Source organism: Anabas testudineus, chromosome 12, assembly GCF_900324465.2.
Source record: "Anabas testudineus chromosome 12, fAnaTes1.2, whole genome shotgun sequence".
Taxonomy (NCBI): domain Eukaryota; kingdom Metazoa; phylum Chordata; class Actinopteri; order Anabantiformes; family Anabantidae; genus Anabas; species Anabas testudineus.
Window position 1 is genome coordinate 13941671 of NC_046621.1, and position 18376 is coordinate 13960046.

At 39.5% G+C, this 18376-nt stretch overlaps 3 protein-coding genes across 4 annotated transcripts in view; 2 read left to right on the top strand and 1 right to left on the bottom strand.

Annotated features, from left to right (window-relative positions):
* Nucleotides 1-274: 274 nt before the first annotated feature.
* On the bottom strand, nucleotides 275-5407 carry cx28.6 (connexin 28.6). Its single transcript, XM_026356770.1, has 4 exons — nucleotides 5098-5407; nucleotides 2948-3160; nucleotides 2236-2537; nucleotides 275-2158 (listed from the first exon to the last, which is right to left on the bottom strand). Exons 2-4 carry the CDS (start codon nucleotides 3116-3118, stop codon nucleotides 1816-1818), a joined length of 816 nt encoding a protein of 271 aa, XP_026212555.1. The 5' UTR covers nucleotides 3119-3160; nucleotides 5098-5407; the 3' UTR covers nucleotides 275-1815.
* A 596-nt stretch (nucleotides 5408-6003) lies between these two features.
* LOC113159740 (protein tyrosine phosphatase type IVA 2-like) lies at nucleotides 6004-11181 on the top strand. Its single transcript, XM_026356617.1, has 8 exons — nucleotides 6004-6121; nucleotides 6909-7053; nucleotides 7168-7295; nucleotides 7598-8291; nucleotides 8382-8474; nucleotides 8986-9116; nucleotides 9423-9497; nucleotides 9629-11181. Exons 4-8 carry the CDS (start codon nucleotides 8196-8198, stop codon nucleotides 9738-9740), a joined length of 507 nt encoding a protein of 168 aa, XP_026212402.1. The 5' UTR covers nucleotides 6004-6121; nucleotides 6909-7053; nucleotides 7168-7295; nucleotides 7598-8195; the 3' UTR covers nucleotides 9741-11181.
* A 2234-nt stretch (nucleotides 11182-13415) lies between these two features.
* LOC113159453 (apoptosis-stimulating of p53 protein 1-like) overlaps nucleotides 13416-18376 on the top strand; it is a 35712-nt gene continuing 30751 nt past the window's right edge. For both annotated transcript variants that reach the window (XM_026356143.1, XM_026356144.1), the window contains exon 1: nucleotides 13416-13674. In XM_026356143.1, the coding sequence (XP_026211928.1) occupies nucleotides 13666-13674 (9 nt within the window). In that variant the 5' untranslated portion in view covers nucleotides 13416-13665. The remainder of the gene's footprint in view (nucleotides 13675-18376) is intronic.

The following is an 18376-nucleotide window of genomic DNA, read 5'->3' on the forward strand; positions in this document are numbered from 1 at the left end:
AATGTAATAAACAAATGCCCATGGTGCTGATGTGTGTAATGTCATGTAATGTATGTAATATGTGTAATGTGTGTAATGTCATGTAATGTGTGTAATGTGTGTAATGTCATGTAATGTGTGTAATGTGTAACATTAAGTAACATATTAGGATACTGACACCACAGTTCATTACCAATCTTGCTAGGGGCTCCACTGAACTCCTCTGCTAATGCTACAGAAAGCCACTAGCTGTGGTGTCAGTTAGTATTAAATAAACATTCACAAACTAGAGAAATGTCTTTCTGCTTTTATTCAAATGCTTGCAAATGAAACCAATAGGAGCAGAATAGTAAACTTTCAAGCAGAAGCAACTTTGCCTTTTTTCAGTTTCTTTCTTACTTTTATTGTGAGCACAGTTCCTGTCTCACACACATGACACACACGCACACACACACACACACACACACACACACACACACACACACACACACACGCACACACACACACACACGTCCCGTGACAAACAAAAGGTCACACTCAGGCTAATGACACAAGATAATACTAAAGTAAATTTAGTGTTGTATTTGTTTTCCATGATGCTAGGCCACATGGGTAGAAATCCAAATTCAGTGTGCTGGTGCCTCTACAGTACATAATATTAGACAATAAAGAGAAATCTGTGTATGCCAGGGACACTGACTGGCTGTGGGTTATTACAAGGGCTGTGAAACACTTTCAAAATCCAATGTCACTGAAATGCTTCATCCCTTCATCCATAAATACAAGTTAAAATTCTACCATGCAAAGACAAACACATATATAAACACATATATAAGCAACTCTCCCACCTCCTCAGGACCTGCGTCCCTTTAAGATGGACGCAGACAAACTGGAAAACTGGTTTGATGAGAAGAAAATTGAAAATCGTTTTGAAAATTGAAAAACTCATGGACACTTCATCATCCACAGAGGAACCTTCAGGTACTCTACATTAAAAATTCAGTCTGCTGTAGGTAATTCATCTCCCTAAACAGAAGGATAGGTCTAACTTGAAAAATGCTTCCATCTAGTGGAAGCCTATTAACAAGCTTACAGGGCAGCTGGCTTATTGCCCACTACCTTATTAACACAGGAAATGTGCAAATAATAAAGTTAAATAAAGTAAAATAAAATGAATACATTTAACTGCCTATGTTTCAGTGTCATTTGTATTGTGCATGCTGATTCCCTGTCATTGTTGATATTAGTATCAGCTGAAAACAACAACAACAAAAAAAAACAACATACACAAAATACATACAGCATTACATCTGTGCAAGAGTAATCAAAAAAAAAGTCAGTCTTTCTTTAAACAAAATATGTTCTAAGTATTCTATGGATAAAGGGATCCTGTCCTGAACAGCAAGACTAAAGGTTCAAGTTCAAGTTTGTCCAACCATATGAAATAATACAAATGTAATCATTTTAATGTAAAGGAAGTTTTAAATTCTGATAATTGAAGGACCCTCACAGCACTGAGACTCATGAAGGAATCATCTAGTTGTCAAATATACCAGACATGAGAGTCAGTAATGCATGTAGCTGTGCTGAATGGAGTCCCTTGCTTTGATATATCCAGATTTAGACAAATGTTTATTAGTGGAGAACTCAACATTTCCATGTGGGGCGTCACTCATCAAATTTCAAGCAGCATTTTGATCCCTTCAGTCGAAGAAAGTTGAAGGCACAATGTTCTGTGTTTCCAATGTCTTCCATCCGCTAATGGACAAATATAAATGTTCAATGTCATCATCAGTGATGTAACGTGTGTCTTTTGCGTGACCATCGACCTGAGTCCTATAGTGTAGTGGTTACACCACCTTGTTTGACCTTGTCCCTTCTGTTTAAACTCGGTTGGCTCTCCGCCAGTGTTGGATCAGCCCTGTGATACTGGGACCTAGATGGGGCCATGTTGGTGAGCTCATGCTGCTCAGCAAACACTTGCCTCCCGTTTTCATGTGGGGCCCTTAAGAATTTGGCGATTCGCTTGCCGATTAAATAAAACATCTCACAGATACACATGAAGATGCAGAGTGCGCTGGACACCACCATGAACAACATGAAAATCTTTTTCTCTGTTGGACGACTGATGAAGCAGTCGACGGTGTTGGGGCATGGGTCCAGTGAACACTTGGATAACCTAGAACAGAGAACGGATTATAGCAGAGACAGGACACCACTGTTTTCATGTGAACAGTAATGATTTACTACAATTACCTGGGCAGGTCGTATCCGTGGTATATGTGATACAGAATATAGAGAAACGATGTGTCGAATCCAGCTTTGAAGATCAAACTAAGCAGATAGGTCCACCATAGCCCCCCTCTCTTCTTGCCAGGCTCGGCGTACAGGTGAGAGCCGTGGTGGAGTTCCATGTATTTCTTGTCCTTCCCTTCACGGTATTTAACATGAGCCATCACCATTAGAGATGGGCAGGTGACAAAGATCAGCTGCAGCGCCCACAGGCGAATGTGGGAAATGGGGAACAAGTGGTCGTAGCAGACATTGGTACAGCCAGGCTGCAGACAAATAAGACCAGAAATAATGAAATTACTTTTTCTGTAACTGTAAACTCTCATATGGATAAAATAAGTAATAGTAATAGGCTGATGTCAAAGATATAGGAGGCAATATGTCTGTTTTATACTTCAGCTAATGGACCTGTCATGAAAGGATAAGTACTGAGTTGTTAGGTCAACGATGATGCCTTAAATATTAACCAACATACCAAACTATTAAAATGTTACAAGGGCACTCTAGTGATCAACTACTGTTCATGAGTGAAATTGGTGGACTGTGTCTGTAACCTGGAAATACAAGAGAGCCTAACAACAGCATACATGATGTTATCATGGTGCCCTCTAGTGGAAAACTCAGCTATCAAACCAAAAACCAAACCAACGTGCCACGCCACTAGTGCAGATCTTACCTGTCGGGTATTGCACACAAAGTCTTTGCTCTCATCACCCCAAACCCTCTGTGCTGCAACCACGAACACCAGCACGCGGAAAATAAACACCATGGACAGCCAGATCCTCCCGAATGCAGTGGAGTATTTATTGACTCCACTCAACAGACTCTCCAGCCCAGACCAGTTCATCCCTGCTGCTGCAGTGGTCTCGGCGATAGAAACAAGTGCACCCTTAAGAGAGAAGACAAAAGAGAAACAAGGTTATGTTAAGCATCACAAGATAAATTATAGTGTTATTGTAATAGTGTAATAGTTTGGACAATATAGTTTGCTCTAGTTAAATATATAGCTACTGCCAGCATCTGAATTTAACACAGAGACTGGAAACAGGGTGAACATTTAGTAGTAGTAGTAGTGACAGCTGCTGGCTTTATGAATAATACAGAGCCATTATTAAATCATTAGTCACACCTCTACTTTTCAGACCATTACAAGCCAAAAGACTGTACTTAAAGAGCCTTTTATTGGCTCCTAACAGTTGAAAATCTTGTTGTTTTATGTAATGTAATAACACTGACGGTGCAAAATTCTTCGAATAAAGCAACTCTTGCCCCAGGTATAGGCATAATAATGGCATCACATGACAAGCGCAGCAGACAGATTCTGCCAAAAACATGATTATGATACTGTTTAGTTAGTGTCTAGTGTGTCCACTTTATGCCTATTCTCCATCCTAGAACGTGTTAACACACAGCTTCTTAGTAAACATCGCTGCTGTTTGTTCCTGAGCTTGTGTGCTGCTGCTGCTGCTGCCAAATGAGCATGGTGGAAACAATACTGTGGGTTTAAAGATAAGGTGTTTCATGAAAGAAACAGCCTAATGTTGTCAGTCCAGTATAAATACCATTATATGATATACAGAAAACCTCTTGGCACACACGTATGCATTCAGAGTTGTTTCCTGGATACTAGGTTTTGCGTGTGTTCGCCTGTGTTTAACAAATATGTCTTTATTGCAAACAAAATCCAGCGTAGACTGTACAGACCTCTCCCCTGAACACTAATGTTTTGATGGCAGTATTGTACAATTGATAATTAATAGTGTATAACACACTAACACATTACAAAGCTGTATCTAATAGCCTGCAGCATTTGTACTGTACATTCCTTTCTTTTTTTGGCACATGTCAAACTTGCAGAACAACTTATCCACTATCCTTGCAAGTTATACAGTAAAAACCAGTAATCGGAAAGAAAGTGAAAGTGGCTTTAAAAAAAAAGGGGGGAATTTGAAAGACATATAGAAGTATGCAACAGAAACCATAACTGCCCACGTTTTTCCCCCCCACTAAACTACTGGAAAAAAGACAAATGAAATCCATATGGGAGCTGTAACACCATCATCAGGCCTGTGGGCTTTCTGGAAAAAATGAGGATCACTCAATGTTTGGAAAAGAGTAAAATATTTAGATTTCACAAAACAGGAGTGGCTCCTCACTGAGTACTTCCCACTGTTAACGCTTTAAATGTCATTTCCATGTCTTTTATATATGTTTTTCTTTTAATTTAGCACTAGTGAGGATGTTAGTTGTTTGACAACTTTGTGTTTGCAGCTAGGTCAGGATTTGTCATCTGGCTCTAATACCACTCATATATGTTTACTATTTTATTTATACATGTGTTTTTTATGTTTTTAATCCACCAGTCAGTATGTTTAAAACTATCAAACATTAGTGAAAATTAAATGCATGGACAATTCAAATAGTCTATTTTGCAACACATTATTTATAAAAAAATAGAATGCTTTAATTATGCTATACACTCCACCATGTGTGTGTCTTTTTGCTAAATGTACAATCTGTTAAGCCGTTTTCCTTTTTTTAATTGTTTCTTTAAACAACTGTACTCGATGTTCTTCCATACAAAAATGTTTTGTGTATTAGTCATAGCAAAAGGAATAATTACGGCTGCTGTTTTTGGTTCCCCCCTTTATTGCCATAACTTAAAACTTGCATCTGGTTTTTACGGGCACAAAAAGGAGAAATATTGCTATAACTCAACCTGTGTAACATGTAAGCACACCACTTTGTACAGTGTTTACCTTTCAGTTCTGACTTTAGTCATATGATACAGTAAAATTCATGACAATCAAAATAAAGAAACCTTACCTTGTGCTGGGATCTTCCTCAAGCACTAAAACAAAGCACGCCAGCAGGGGGGAAAAGAGCAGTAAAGCTAAATCTACTTTAAAGTAAAGTCTCTCGGTGACTGTTTCTGCTGTCTCGCCCTTTCCTTCAGAAACCCTGCCAAACCAGCTTTCAGCAGCAGCTGCGTCATCACACGCACACACACACATGAACACATAGACCCTGTATCATCAGCTTGCAGGAAACCGGGAGACACGCCCTCACAATCCATGTAACCTTACACTACAAAGGTAAGGAAACATACATGTGCTTTGCTGAGCATGTGGATAGGACATCCATCCTAGTCAACAGACATTCCTGTGGGTGGGTGGGAGTAGGAAAAAGAGAGTAAGAGGGAGAAATGCCACTCCCTCTACTCTATGTAATTTACATTTTTGAGTGTGCTATGTGGCACAAAGACTAACAAATGGTCATAATAAAACCCAATCTTAATATACAGTATTCCCTGTATTGACCAGTTTAGACCTTTATTTGAAAAAGAATAAAAGCATAAACTAAGGCTCTAATATGTAAATGAAACATGGAAAAGAGAAACAGCAACATGAGTTACACAGATCTACAAGCTGGGACTATACATGACTAGTTGTATGACTAAATGTCTAACAAATTGGAACATTTGAATAACAGTAACTTTCTGGTTCAAAATGTCTGGTGGTACAAGCAAAGTAATATTCAGATGTCACACATTTAAACACATTTATGACTGCTTATGACTTTAGAGCCAAATTTGCATTGTTGTTGTTATTATTTTTCGTTAAGCTAGCAGAAGACAGGCCGGAAAAGCGCTTTTTTACTACAAAATAAAACGATAATAGTTTTTTTCAAAACAACGCAACGTGGCTTGTTTTGTGATTTATTTTGGCAGTTTCTCCACCGGAAGTTGTTGTTCCTAGCTTGACATTTCACTTCAACATGTCTCCCTCGCAGACTCTTCTCTGTTATTAGCATAGAAGCGTCTGGGCTTTCCGTGAAACTACTGCGTTTTGTAAGTAGCTTTGTCGCTGATGTGATTTACATCGATGTTGTAACTCGGCTACATGTATTTAGAAGCTCGCTCGAAGTTTCTCGCTGGCATTTTAGCTTGGACGCGTTAGCCTGCTGTTTATTCTGGTAATATGGTTGTTGACCTGGTTTTCATGACCTGACCGTCGGAGCCGCTACAGACAGAAGGTGTTGATTAATGCTAATCTCTTGATTTAACGTCAGTTAGTTCCTTATCATGTCTCAATATTTAGCCTTTCAATCGGCTTGTTATAATATAGCTAGACTGCATTTGTCTATGTCCGTTAAGCTAGCTGGCTGTTGGGCAGTCTAACGGCAGAACATCGCCCTGGTTAACGGCAAAGCTGGTTCTCAACACAGGGAAGAAATTGTGAACTAACCCAACTTAAATGAAGTTGTTAACAGATTATACTCTGTGCTGTGTTGTTAGCTTTAATTAATTAAGCTGCAAAGTGTCTGGTCGGTGACACCGTTTAGATAACGTTAACTGAACCCGGTGCGGTGAAGCGTTATTTTCTAAATGTCACAACAAACTTCGGGTAAAATACGGTTTTATATGTGATGTTGTCTCGTTATTCACTAGTAATTCACACAGTCCGTGGTTTAATGCTGCCGTTATGCACCGTTAGTTAGTTGAAGGGTGTAGCTGGAGGTCACGTTTGGACAGAGGTTCAACCTGCGTTGATTGTTGTGTTGATGACGCAGGAAGACACCGACTAGTTGACTAAGTCCAGCAGCTGAGCGACATTAACACGTTTCTCTTTACGCAGGGAGTTAGCAGCAAGCTAGCGGGCCGTTGTCAGCCAGGACCCAGAAAAGCAGCAGCAGCAGCATCATCAATGGTGTGTCTACATCCCGGAGCCGTCACATTTTCCTGTGTCCGCTCAATGAACTATCTCCTCAGCTCTCATCGCAGTGAGTAGTTCACCACACTGTGTCCATTTACCAGCTACCAGTTAATAGCTTTCTAATTTGCAGCTGAGTTACACGTTTCTCTTGGAGCTGATTCCTCCGTCTCCCCCCCTGCAGGCTGCACATGTATGGCGTTTGCGAGGCTTGGAGGGGAGTTTTGCCAAGCCCAGCACCTGCTGCTTATTGTGGACAAGTGAACAGGAGACACTGACTAAAAGCAAACACTGCCATTTCCACACACACAGGTGTGTATTTCAGAAAAGATGATGGTGTCCTAAGAGTCTGTATTTTCCTTCTTACAGTCTGTAGAAAGTCTGTAGTGGTATTTATGTCAGCCAGTGCTGGTCTATAAACATATACAAGCAAATGCATGAAGATAACTAATAGCTGCCCATGTTGTTTATGAGAGCAAACATTTTATTCCCCATTATTCTAAGATCAGTGGGGAAAAACATCATATTTAGATTAAAGTCACCAGTAAGTAAGCACAAACCAGTATGGAGAGGTACTTAAAATAGTGTAAATGTGAATGACTGTCTGTCTGCAGGTTCTTACTGCCATCCTGTTCAACCCATATGAAGACAAGTCAACCTTCAGTCTCTCACTTGTCCTGTGGAGTAGGAGAGGCTTTGGTTTTAGCCTGGGAGTGTCCTCTCTTCTTTTCTCTTCCCCTTTCCTGCTTTTCCTTTCTTCTTCTACTCTGATTTGTACAAGTTTTCTCTGAATGGGCTAACAGATTGGACAGAAAGGAAGGTTTCTGCTTTTCGTCGGCTGGACTTTGGGTATCCTCTATCCCAATCTGCTAGATTACATTTTTTGATATTAACAAAACCAATTTAGTTTTTTCCCTCATTGCAAAGATTTTTGTTCCTCTACAGTTTCTTTCTTTATTTTCTGTTCTTTGGTGAGACGACTTCCTGTCACCAGAGTAACAAAGAAAGAATATTTATAGCATTTGCCCATAAGTTATGCAGATGAGCTAGTGTATTTTTTTTCATATAGTAATATTTTTCACTTTTTGGTTAAACAGTCAGGAACCTTTTACCTTAATTCTTTTGGAGGTCTTCTTGTTAGTCTGTTTTTTTCTGGCACAGTTCTTTCCTGATCTCTTTTTTTTTATATTAACAAACCTTTGTGGGCTAAAAATGAACCGACCGGCTCCAGTAGAGATCTCTTATGACTGTCTGAGATTCCTCATAACACACAATCCCACCAATGCACAACTGGGAAAGTTTATAGAGGTACAGTTTTTTTTTTCATCTATTTAATTTATTTTATAGACAGAGCAAGAGCAACACATTTAGATTGAATTGTTGTCTTTTGATGTGTAGGAGCTGAAAGCATATGGAGTTAACACACTGGTGCGAGTGTGTGCTGCTACATATGACAAGACACCAGTAGAACAAGAAGGCATACAAGTTCTGGTAAGTAATGCACATCCATACCAGTCTGTCACTGACATGTTTTTTTTTTTTAGGAGAAAGTAATGAAAAGTCCAATCTGTGAAACACTCAAACAACATTTTAACTGACAGCATCTGTTATTAGGTACTGATATATATGTATATAGTCATTGTAGTAAGAATATCTTGAATAACATCAGATAAATGGAAAAAATCCATTGTTCATTGCATTTCTCATAAAAACTAGCAGTGGGAGGTACAGCAGGTTATCAGCTTATTTGTCAAGGTTACTGGCACAGGTTTAAACCTGAAAGTGGAAATACTACAGACTGCTCTAAACCATTCTTAGTCCACAAAGTGCTTTTACCACTAATTGTTTTAAGTATAAAAACTTCTTGCAAAGGTACTCTGGGACTTTAAGTCCGTTTAGACGACAGCTAGAAAACAATGAAGGTTGATGTTTGCATTAAAAAGGCAAGAATAAATAAATAAAAAGATGAGATTAAATATAGGCACCCCCCTCCCCCTTCCAGGATTGGCCATTTGATGATGGTTCAGCCCCTCCAGACCAGGTGGTTGATGATTGGTTGAACCTCCTGCAGACAAAGTTTAGAGATGAGCCTGGCAGCTGTGTGGCTGTGCACTGTGTTGCTGGACTAGGACGGTCAGTATACACAACAAAACAGAATTTAGCACCATGTTTTGCTCTAGTTTCTTTCACGTGTTTTTAGCACATAATCTGTTTTTAAACCTGCCATTTTATTGACCCATATAATACATATTTAGTTGCACAGTAATAAACTCTGCAATAACAGTGACTATACAAAGTACAATTATGTATTAACTTGATAAGAAAGAAAGTTGCAGCCAAAAACAGAAAACGGGCTGTGTCATGAGGTGCTACATAGACACAGGACTGTTGGTTTCACAGATGGTTGTATGTTTTTATCTCTTTGTTGTTTGTCCTCAGAGCGCCTGTGTTGGTGGCCCTGGCTCTAATTGAGTGTGGGATGGAGTATGAAGATGCAGTGCATTTCATAAGACTGTGAGTACAAATCTGTCGTTGTCCAGTCCACTTCGTTTTTCAAACACCTACTCTGTCTTTGCATGTAATGTGCCACCATCCTTGCTGGCACACCTGTCTTTAGTTAATTTTTGTCTCTTTAATGTCGTCAGAAAGCGCCGTGGAGCGTTCAACTCCAAGCAGCTGCTCTACCTGGAAAACTACAAACCGAAACTGTGTCTGCGCTCCAAAGACGCCAACGGACAGAGCTGCTGTATACAGTAGGAATCTTCACAGCATGCTATAGGAGACTTGTTAAATGCAAAGTTGATAGATTAATTAGCTTGATAAAATTAAAGCTTATTAAATATATTCAAAAGACGTGATGTTATTTCTGATGGATCTCACTACAAAGGTCAGAATTTCTTGTAGAAACACAGACAGCCAACTTTAAATTTAAGAAATAAACACAAAATAGTGTTTTTTGTTTTTTTGTTATTTGTTGTTGTTGTTGTTTTTTTATTTCTCCTCCTTCATTTGGAACCTTATCTTTTAATACGTAGTAAAAATACACAAGTAAATCAGCTATTAAATTAATTTTACCTGTCAACATCACTCGGAAATAAGATTGCTTCTTTGGCTTTGAACATTGAAATGGTCACTTGCAGATGCAATAAATTACAAATATACAAACATTTCTGTGTCTGTAGAAAAAAATATATTTAACAGTTGATTAATTCTTGTGATGTTTGGTCTGCAGCTGCATATTTGTTCTTAGCTACAACACTAAAAATGCTGAATAAATAGCTGGCAGTGTGTGCTTTTGGAGGCTCACTGGTTTATTGCACAACAATCGCCACAGTCATTTGTGTATTTCAGTCTGCCTTCACTGACCAACTCAGCGTCCTGCAGCCAGAATGGGGTGCAGCTGACTGAGACTGGCTGCAGCAAGTTAGAAAACGCACAGAAAAATGTGCCACACAAAATTGAAAGCGCTACAACATACCTCATGTCTTTATGTCCCAAATCAGACTCATAGGCGCACAGTCTGCTTCTATAACACAAACTCATGTCTTCTATAAAGGTTTGACAGGCTTTCATAATGTCACTAAGGCAACAGGGCCACCATGTTGAGATCAGTTGGTGAATGTATTCATAAAGGAACACTCAAAGGTTATACTAGATTGTCCTGTTAGCTGTCGATGGAGTTTGATTGAGTAATCCAGTAGGAAAAGCATAGATTGAATTGGTGGTATGTGTGTGATCACAGCGGGCTCCGTACAAACACACGAACATTTAAAGATAGTAATTAAGTGATATAGTATTTACCAGTAAGCTACAGTCATCATTACTGAATAGATAACTAACAGGACAATTCCCTGAATACTTTGTGTTATTCCTCTTATAACAACTTTGAACAGGCCTGTGGAGCCAACACAGCTGCCACTGACACCTTAGCAGCCATTGTCTTATGTCCAGCTCTGCACCTAGCTGTGTGGTCAAGCTGCTGTGTTTGTGAGATCCTGTTGGTCTTTGTGATGTTATTATTTATCTTTAGCTTTCAACTTCTTTCCCTTGTACCTTTTTATGTATTTGTACATATTTATTTATTTATTTATTTATTTATTCCACTGTGTTTCTTTGTGATATGTCTGTCTGCTGAGGGAATTAAAAAAAATCTACTAGGCTTCTTGTAAAATTAAAGTGTTTAGTAATGTAACTGTTACTTTTTGTTTGTTTTGTCATTTAAGGGCTTACATGGTGTTTAAAGGAAAAATAAGAAGATGATTTACTATTAAAGTAAATTCATTCATTTGACAACATTTAAATACATGGAAACATTAAAAATGTTCAGAGAGGACTTTTTTTGAGCCTTATTAAAAGTGCAATAACGCTCCTTTAATTAAATTCAGAGATATTATATCAGTAGAAACCATGTTGCACAGTGTGTAAATATTTGTAATTTAGCTCCACTGTGATTGGAGGGAACATACTGATTGGACAGTATGTAGGGCTGTAGCTGTAACCTGGCAGCTGCCCAACGTGAGGCTGAGCCTGACCTGAACTCACTGAACTCTGCATGTGACAGCGAGAGATTGCCCCTGGCTGTGGTGATGCTGTGTGAATGCGACTGTCGGGGCAGAATCGCAGCATCGCACAGAGCCGATGAATGATTCGTGATCGACTGGTTTTATTGACTGACCCCACAGCACAGGAACTAACCTCGAATAAAAGAGACACAGTGGACGAACACAGAAAAAAGACACGAATGGTGGTTTTAGACCCAATTTTAAAAAACGCATCTGAGGAAGTGGTTTCAGCTGTTTAACTGTTATTTGAGTTGATCAGCAGAAAAATAATCTATTTAATAACTGACAAACTGTTGTTATACTTCTCTGTGTCTTATATCATTGTAAACTGAGTATTTTTGGGACTGCTGGCCTCAAAATAAGACTCATCAATCAAAACAATGATTTAAATGTAGTGATTAATTTATGGCAGAAATATACACAGTGGTGGAGAAACTGTTAACACAAGATAGGAACAATCACTGGTTCACCTGTTTTCTAAGGCGAACAGTGACTAACATAACATTATCTATGAACTTTAGGTAATCACATCACTAGCTGTAACTCTGGACTTACAATTAATGAGTCAGTTAAACAGTCAGTGTCACAAGTCACTTACAATTAACTAACATCGTTTTGTTGTGTTACAAGGCTGACAAAAACCTCCAGTACGGAGCAGCAGAAGAACGCCAAACAAATGTCAACAAAACGACCACTGTGATGTTTCAGTTTGACATTAAAAAAAGTAATCAGAACGCTGAGGACACAGAGAGAGAGAGAGAGAGATGTGCGTCCTTGGCTGCAGAGGACAGCTTTGTGATAATCTGCTGAATTTATGACAGCTCAACATCTCTAAGCTGCCTGTCGTGTGTGTGTGTGTGCGTGTGTGTGTGTGTGTGTGTGTGTGTGTGTGCGTGTGTGTGTGTGTGTGTGTGTGTGTGTGTTAAATATCCTATGGAGTCAATCTTACTGCCATCATTTTTATTCACTACATTTTTGATGTATGGATGGACGGACATTAGGAAAGGACAGGGGGATCTGGTTAAAAATGCACAAGGAAAGAAACATGAAACACTTGTCAGACGACTCTACAGTTATGAAAAAGCCTTATAGCAATTCCGAGAATGCTTTTTATAAGATTATGTGAGATTATACAAATGAAATACGGGGTATTATAAAACTCTAATTCATGGGACTGTATTAAAAAAATACTACATTACAAAGTAAACGTCACAAAGTTTGAACTCCCTTCTACCTTCTTCTAGACACAGGTAGATGGAGACAGATCACATCGTGTCATCTGCTGATCTTGAGTGACGTGTCACTCCAGAACTCCTCCGGATGATGTCATCTGGAGGTGCCTTACACAAACAAGCTTTAAACAAAGGAACAGATGAGATGCAATGCGATTCAAATAAATCTAATCTTCAAACTTTAACCCTCTATACCAGTTTACTTACAGATGTTCTCTCTAGTTGTGAAATGTTAATCAAACCGAAAGAGGGCGCTCTTACCCACAAAAACACCACGCACGGTCCGGGAAACAGTAGGTTATTGATCTTTATATTGGAGATTGTTCCACCGCCTATTTCACTCCATATTCCACTAAACCTGCAGGCTATTAATCGTGAGGGAGAGGAGGAGGAGGAAGGAGGAAGAGGAGGAGGACCGGGGGCAGATGGGAGGGATGATCGGGACGGTGACCCAGTTCACCCTGCAGACCAAAGCGTCCGGAGGACCGAGACTTGAATGATGATGAAACTACAGCTGCTGTTTCCATGTTTCCCGCATCCAGTTGCATTTCCTCCCTGCGTGTAAGAGCGCAGAGAGAATCTGTGTGTGTGTGTGTGTGTGTGTGTGTGTGTGTGTGGGAGTGAGAGAGGAAGGAAGAGGGAGGGATTGGAAGAGGAAAGTGGAGAGCTGGACTTGGAGGGTTTTTTGGGCGTCTGGAAATCAGACTGAGGAACTTACAGAAAGAGAGGAAGAAGAAGAAGAAGAAGAAGAAGAAGAGTTTGGATGTTTGTAAAATCTCTTTTTAAAAACAAAACAAAACAAAAGAAATAAGGAAATATCCGGAGGACACGTTGAAAGAGGGTGGAGGAGAAAGTTGTGTGTGTAACGGGACTGGAGGAGCAGCAGGAATGTTGCCGGTGAGTTTTCATTGATGAGCTCCCACTTTGTTTGAAGCTTCAAACATGTGGGAGTCGAAACTGAGCAGTGAGTCTTTAATCCATCACCAGCAAGGACACTTGGTTACTCTGAGAGGTGTTGAACTGAAAAGCTAAAAAAGATAGAATGAAAAGCAACTCTGGATTCACACATTGAGTAGAAGAATAGAGAAAAGAGTTTTAAAAAAAAAACCCCACAGTGTGTGTGCATTTGCAGGAACAGACACTGATCTACTATTAACACCGAGCTCTGAGCTGCAGCAGGCTGCCACAAATCAAGAAGGTTAAACCGGAAGTTGGTCTCTGTGCTTTCAAAAGGAAAACGTGTGTAATGGATCAGAGGGGTTTAATTGGACCGTAAATAACTTGGTTATGGTCTGGTTTTCATCTCTACGTCAACATGCAATAACTTGACTGCAGATACAAGTGTCAACTATAACTCCCTCTGTGGAGGCCATGCTGCATCAACATAATTTACTACAAATAAAACACAGTAGTCAAAATGCTAAATCATCTTCTTAGGAAAAACTTTGGTCACAGATAGGGTTCATTTTAACTCATTCAAATATCTCTACACATGATCAACTACGCTATAGTCTGTTTGTTGTACTGCTAATAAATGGTAAATATTATTAAATACAGTAAAGACAAAGAGAATAAGACATTGAAAGTGGACAGAATAACAAGATAAGATCTGAAAATGCATTAATCACAAAGGCTTTTATTTTGAAAGTTATGGTCAGAAACTTGTGTTCTGTCTTAGTAAAGGTGTGTGTGTGTGTGTGTGTGTGTGTGTGTGTGTGTGTGTGTATGTGTGTGTGTGTGTGTTGTGCAGTTGTTCATCACCCATAACAAAAATAAAAATATTCAACTGTTTGCTTACGTATTGGAAGTGAAATCATCTCTCAGCCACTTACAGTCACAATAAGGTTTTTACTCTGAAATCATTAGTATTCTTGTTCTTATCCTTTTCGCTGTCTCTCTAGTTCTCTCTCTCCTACACACACTCTGAAAACACTGCTCCTCTTTGTGGCTGGGCTGCAGTCAGCTCTGGACAATACACCGAAGATATAGAGTTGTGTTTACTACAGAGAGAGACGGAAACACAGAGATCACCACCCTGACCTTACACCCCACCGTTTTATTTGTTTATCACAGTATCCCAGCGTACAGAGTGCCATTGTTCCCTCAGTATTCACAACTTTATAGTGAATTTTAGTCCTGAATTTCATTCAAATCTTTGATTATGACAGAAATATATTGACTCTTAAAGTACTTTCCATATTGCTCTCCAACTCTTCTCACAACTTTGCCTTCACTTCTGCAAACGGAGGGCAGTCTGCATGATTGATAGAGCAAATGCAAAACAGGATATCATCTGACTTCAGCTTCACCTGAAATGTCAACATGTATTTTATTTGGTATAGAACTGCTGGCATTACTGTCGTCACTTTCTTTGCTCATAAATACAGAAATTAGTCACCCCAAATGTTAATATGTCATTTTTTGCCATGCTAGTAGAATGACTATAATAAATAGCCACTATAACTCACTTGTTTGTAATTTTCAAAATCTGATAACCTGAAGTTCACTCGAGGTTTGGTGTGACGAAGTAAGGAAGTAGTTAATTTCAGGGTAGAAAAAAAAAATGCTGGATAAGAGAAAAATGGACTTGAGTCACTACTCGTACTACGGCCATGTTTCTTAATTTTAGAGTAAGCTGTCAACAGATCGTTTGCTAAAATATGGCTCTTACTATATATTTCCACAGGATCATACATGTAGAAAAAAAAGAAGACTTAACGTTTACTGAAAACATAAAAAAAAACTGTTAAGTCAGTTTTTTTTAGGAGGTTCAGAGCCGTCCACAGTACAATGCACTGGTTCACAAGCAGGCTTTGAGGTATTGTTTCTTTCTCAATGAGCCGAAGCTCATGTTTGAGTGGTCACATGCAGTTCCTATAGAGACGGTACTGACTGACTTCGTGTGTGTGTGTGTAAGAGTGTGTGTTTGGGTGTGGGCAGTGGTAGCAGGGGTTTCTGGAACGCAAATCACCTTCAGCTGTCACCATGTCGCACCGGCACAAACACATGAAACCACACAAAGCTCTGCTAAGCGAAGAACCGCTTGACACAGTGGTATACTGTTTGTTCATTTACTTTACTTTACTACAGGAGGATCAGACCTGTTCCTGATGTGTGTATTTAGGCCAGTGTGAACTCAGCCATACATCAGTCTGTATTCAGGGAGTGCTACTATATGTCTGACTCCATATTTAAGCTGGTAAATCTCTCCAGTTTATTAGCAGGCGTTACTTGAGTCCAGTGTCTCACTGGAGCTCCCAGATGGCAGAGCTATTTTCTCCTCAGTGTGTAATACTTTCCTAATTTTACTTGATGCACTGACTAAAAAAGGACGTGTTCATGCGTGTGGTTTAAACAGCAGCAGTTTCTTCTACATCCACAGTGGCCAATCTGGCTTCCCCTTATTGTTCAATAACTCGATAACAGATGATTGTTGGCAATGTGAAATTAAATTAAATGCAAGTGATGTGTGGGGGGGTTCACCAATTCATCTTGCTGATTTCATTTACTCTTTAAGTCTTAGAAGAGTTCACAACCCAAGTTCTTGTTAGAAAAGGTGAAATCAGAGATTTACTTTAAAAACCTGAACAAAAGGCGCAGGACTAGTCAGGCCACTTCATCCCCAGGAGGACAGTTCTCCTTGAATGGTTGGTAGAGCAGGTATGAGCAAACTACACCCCATCATAATTCAATATGACATGTAACAAAGCTAAAGCAACCCAAACAGCATCTGATCACATTTGTAACATAACTCACATTTACAAACACACCAACATACACCTGCAGTGAAAGATACCCACAAGAACTGCCAGAGGGACAAACACAGTGAGTATTAGTCAAGTCATGTCCAATTTTACACACACACACACACACACACACACAGCTTTGAAGGTGTGTCAGAACGTGAGGATTGGCCAAAATGTCCTCATTTTCCTGAGATGTCTTCAGTCATTGGAAACAGACAGCACGGTCCTCTGACGTTCAAACATCATTTTGAATACACTTGTCCTTTCGGTGGGCAGCTGGTGACAGCTGATGAGCACAGCTTCGTGCCATGTGACTTTTTCACCACTCCGACAGTGGCAGACACACACATGCTGTGGTCAGCGGGTTTGTCTGTCTGACTGTGTTACTGTTCAAAATTATGGTCTATCGATGAGCAAACCAGACTTTGTTTTGTCTTTATTTAAGTTCAGCACCGGCTTGACTGTTTGGTTTGTGACTGTACTGTCTCTAGTTTGAAGAACTTGGAAAAACCTTTTGTTTATAAGAATTGCAGGTCTGCACACACACACACAGAAAATACACAGCAGAGGAGCTGCCTCCCTCTATATGTCTGTTACACACACACAAGGTCACATGTGGCATGTGCTCATAACACACACAGCCTCTTTTGCATCCATTGAAATTGACAGAAAATCACTAGGCAGCACAGAGGAAGGAAAAGAGCTGCACGCGAAGCACATAACTTCCACAACAGGAATAGATTACAATCCAGTTATATTACAATAATATTTACACATCACAGCAACAAGACAAACAATAAATCTTCAGCTATTGTGCGGATCTGACTGATATTTATGTCCCACAATCCCTTGCTGCTGCTACCTAAACTATCATGACCCTGTACTTGTGGCACATCATTGATCATCAGATTTATGCTTCAGCAATATTTGAATTCAAGTGGTGAGTTCTGAGCAATAAATACTGGACATTAAAAATAGAAACACAACAGATGACACACACATTTTCATACACACATATTATCCGAGCTCTCAGAATGAATAAAGGTGTACTGGTTTGTGAGATTGTGTGTGTGTGTGTGTGTGTGTGTGTGTGTGTGTGTGTGTGTGTTCTGCTGTATATCAGTGTAGCCTCTCTAATCTCTGCCCTCCAGCATCACCACTGCTGCTTCTGGACAGCCTCTCTCCACACCACTGGTCCACCAGTACAGATATATTTATATTTATACCGATATTAATGCTAACATACTTGTGCTGTAGACTAGCATGTAACGAAGCATTTCAGGATTATTTTTAGGTACATTCCTCACGTCTAGACTCTCTGACACGGGCTGTCATGTTAAGGCTTCTTCATGTTTTTGTAATTGTCCGTGAATCTTTTACTATCTTAAAGACTCATAAAGTATTTGTTTGCAGCACCCAAATTACTGTAGAACAAAGTACCAGAGTGGGTTCCAGTGTTTTAGAATCAATGACGTTGTAAGCGAAGGTGTCACCCTTGACCTTAAGTGACCGGTCCGGCTCCAATGCTAAAAAAAAAGTTGCCATCGGAGTGTCTGAGACTTTTTTTAAAGACTTAAAAATGTCGTCACATGCTGAAACTAATCAAGCGACTGATGAAATGAAGAATTTTTATACATTATTCAATGGCAAATCTCATTTGGATTACACTTCGTGACAATTTAGTTCTCACCTTGGAATCAATAAGGAAGTTATTCAAGCAACAGTCCTTATATCTCATGATGTGAGACTAGTCTATGAAATATTTACATGTTCATTATTCAGCATGTGACAACTGGGGTAGGCGTAAAAAAGGTGGAGGTGGTGACTGGACCATATAAAAAAACAGTATCAGC